We start from the raw sequence: 3,879 nt of genomic DNA, 5'->3' as shown, positions 1-3,879 counted from the left end.
ATATTATTGATCTATCTTACCAATCACCCATTTACCTGATGCTTCTGTTTATAAGATAAAACATGATTGTTTATGGATATTTTATAAACAGCTTTCAGATGTCATTATTATCATTTTTAGGGATATTTTAATTGTATTAATTAATGCATGATTCTTTGTTTTGTAATTCCTTGAATAGAGCTTGATATGATAACATACATTTTTCAATTCTAGGATTTTCTAGATTTAAAGGAAAATATTTGGAAAGAAATTTGTTTAGCATATAGGTTTTAACAATTATCCTTCAGCAGAGACATAACAGGCATCAGGGTTTGTACAATCTTGAGAAGGGAATGCTCAAATTCATTGTTTCTGTTGTTTCTATTTTGAAACATAGTAAAGTACTATCTATTAGAATTTATTTTATAGCCTGGAAAGTTGGAAATGGACAATATAATTAGTTTTGAGTAATTTTGCAACTCACTACACTTGCATAGGTATCTCTTGAAATAATTACTTCATTACTTTTCTGAATAGAGCTTGTCTCTTATAATTCTCTTTACAGCCTCTTTTATTCACTTGTTTCTAAGACTATAGATAGTAGGATTCAAGAAAGGGGGAAATATAGAATAGAAAACAGAAATAATCATGTCCTGAATTGTGGGTGAGTTGGAAGTTGGTTTCACATAGACAGCACTGGCTGAGCTAATAAAACAATGATATTAGGGATGCAGGTGGAAAAGGCTTTTCCCCACTCACCCCTGGTTGGAAGCTTGAGCACGGTTGTAAATATGTGAATATAAGCCATGGCAATGAGGACAAAACAACCACCATCAATCACCACTACAGAGAGAAAATTATTATTTTCATTGCTTAAGGTGTCTGAGCAGGAGAGATTCAAATGAAAAGGGATATCACAGAAGAACTGATGGACCACATTGGACTGACAGAAGGACAACCAGAATGTGTTTCCAGTGTGGAATCCAGAAAAGACCACACTACAGAGTGTAGAAGACAGTGTCATATGGATATAGACATGATGATTCATGATTACAGTGTAGTGAAGAGGCTGGCAGATGGTCACATAGTGGTCATGGCCCATGATGGTGAGGAACAGCAGCTCTACCCCAGCAAACAAAAACACAAAGATCTGAGCTGCATATCCTACCAAGGAAATCACACTGTTAGCAAGTAGGAAGATGACACAGGCCTTGGGTACAGTCACAGAAATGTAGCACATGTCCAAGACACACAGATTCCTAAGGAAAAAGTACATGGGGGTGTGAAGGTTCTTGTCAAGGGTAGTCACTGTGACAATGAAAATGTTTCCCATCGGGGTTGCCAAGTACACAAGTATGACTAGTATAGTATGCAAGACTCTGTACTCCAACACTACAGAAAATCTCATAAGCAGGAATTCAGTCACCATGGTGGAGTTGAGCATATTTGAGCAATTTGATTTCAGCATGGAAAGACAGATGTAGCTATTCCACAAACAACGTGGAGATAAAAAATGAGAGAAGAAATTAGTCTAAGAATATTTATCAACTGATACTTTATCGAGGTATATTCTTTGCAGATATTACTGGTTAGTAGGAAACAACATAGTGTTGCCTTATTCTCCTTTTGTCTTACATATTCTGTATCTTATTTCCAAGGTACTGTTTGGAATAAAGCAAATTTCATAGAAAGAATTAGTAGATTAACAGGGGCTGAGCATGTAGGTATGGATGGTTGTTACTTAATGGGTACAGTTTCTATTTCATGTGATGAAAAAGTTAGCATTCTGGGTGTTGGTAATGGTAGCCCAATATTTTGGATGTAATTACTACCTGTTAATGTACACTTGCAGGTGCTTAAGGTGGGAAATTTTGAGTTGGAAATAGATAACAATAAAAACTTAAAAATATATTCGTTTAGGGCTTGCAGTCATGTTCAATTAATTTCCTTGTACTATCAGTACAATTAATATAGTAAAAGTTAAAGTTTTTCTAGAAGATTAATTGGATTATTATAGGTAATTGCTACATATAGCAGCTCAGAAGTGTTTTATATTAGCTAACACTTAATGTCATTAATTGATGACCAAGCATAGTTTGGAAAAAGACTGCTATTTCATCAGAACCTTTCCAAATTTTATGTGTGGTTGTAATCATATTACTTGCCCACTATGTGGAAAATTATTATTAGCTCAATTTCAAACACTTTAACTTTTGATTCTAATTTCACTTTGAAATTCCTCTTAGAAAGTCTTGTCTTTGATGAAAACACTCCTACTCTGCTCTATAACCATTAGTATGTACTCTTTTAATTTTGACATGTGATATTTAACCTCTCCCTCTCTATATATATCTCTGTCTTCCTCCCTTTCTCCTTTTCTATCCCTTTATTTTATTAGACATTTGTCAAATATTTGTGTTCTGTTCTTAACTGAGATAGCATAATCAATCAAATGAATATTATTAACACCATATTTTATTTATGTAGAATATTATAAATAATTTATATTATTCACATATTATATACTGTAATATTCATTATAAATCTGCAAATTAGGGATGAGTATATTCTATTTATAAGTGTGAGGTAAAAAAAATTAATCTGTAGACATGTAAATGTAAGGGCAAGTGTACTAAGCCAGTTTTTTTTTCATACAAGTATCCCTTGAGAAATGGCGTATTTTCTCCATCAGAACTACTGATCCAAATAACCTTCACTAATTCCAATTAAACCAATCTGATCCACTGTGCACTGACAATTTACTTGTAGGAGTCTGTCATAGTTTGTCATATATTGCAGAAACAATGAGAGCTGGGTGATTTTTCTGAAATCATGGCAATGCAGAACTGAAACATGACTCCACTGACATTCAACATACTGAGTACTAAGTACACCATGAATTATGTACAAAACCATTTTAAATTTGGGTCCATATTTCCATATTTTTATTCTTTCCCAACAGTATGTGATGACTATAACTGAAAATAAATTTTTATAATCTGTTTTTAATCTATCTAATGGAATAAATTTTCTGTTTCCCAGGCTCTTCTATATATCATTTTTACATTCATTGAACAATCATGAAATCTTATCCTAAAAACATAAGTAATTAAAAATATATATGCTATATATTTTTACTCATTTTTTTGTCCCTTATCAGTTATCTTAGAGTGAAAGGAATCATCTGATTCTCAGGGCAACTCACCATTCTAGTCTTTATTCTCTCTCTTCTTGAACACATGCCAAAGTTGCCCAATAAATGTCATTTGATTTCGCCTTTTCCATATGTTCTTTGAACTTAAATAAATTCTTAGATACCCCTGTTCAAAAAAATTATTCTGAAAATATGATCATTTATTTATTTATTTTACTGCTACATTTTATTAATCTTTTTCAATCAAAATTATATCCATTTTTTCTAAATTTATTATTTGAAATAAAACAATCTGTGTCCTGCAAGCATCTGAGTGAGCATCTTTTTCCAATAACATATACATCAGAGGACCAACTTTTTTTGCTTCAGTCTTCACCATCCTGGACTTCTTCAACTCTGGATTACTTTATAAAGATTTCCAACACTGTTCCCACATTTCTGTTCTCCCTTGATTCAATTTTAAATTGTTATATTATTTAAAGATAACTGAGGGTAAATACTCCCTTTCTTAGTAGGGCAAACTTGTATTTTTAAAACATTTCAAAACACTTGATTTGGACTTTCACCTTCTACCTCCTCCTCTGCCTCTTCCTCTTTGTACCTCATTTATTCCTTACTATTCTCTCTTCTAATTTCAACCACTGTCTATCTGACTTTACTTCCTCTTGTGAACGTTTATTATGTTACCTCCTAATCCCTTACCAAAGTTACAATTCGTAGCTCTCATAATTCTGGAAAAAATCAGT

General features: G+C 32.6%; 1 protein-coding gene across 1 annotated transcript; it reads right to left on the bottom strand.

The window, feature by feature from the left end:
* Positions 1–661: 661 nt before the first annotated feature.
* On the bottom strand, positions 662–1,408 carry LOC131273691 (olfactory receptor 14C36-like). The gene has a single exon (XM_058277741.1). It carries the CDS (start codon positions 1,406–1,408, stop codon positions 662–664), a length of 747 nt encoding a protein of 248 aa, XP_058133724.1.
* Positions 1,409–3,879: the final 2,471 nt, after the last annotated feature.

The sequence above is a fragment of the Dasypus novemcinctus genome, chromosome 16 (assembly GCF_030445035.2).
Source record: "Dasypus novemcinctus isolate mDasNov1 chromosome 16, mDasNov1.1.hap2, whole genome shotgun sequence".
In the NCBI taxonomy this organism is placed as follows: Eukaryota; Metazoa; Chordata; class Mammalia; order Cingulata; family Dasypodidae; genus Dasypus; species Dasypus novemcinctus.
The sequence above is the reverse complement of the archived record's forward strand: the minus strand, read 5'-3'. Positions and strand labels throughout refer to the sequence as shown.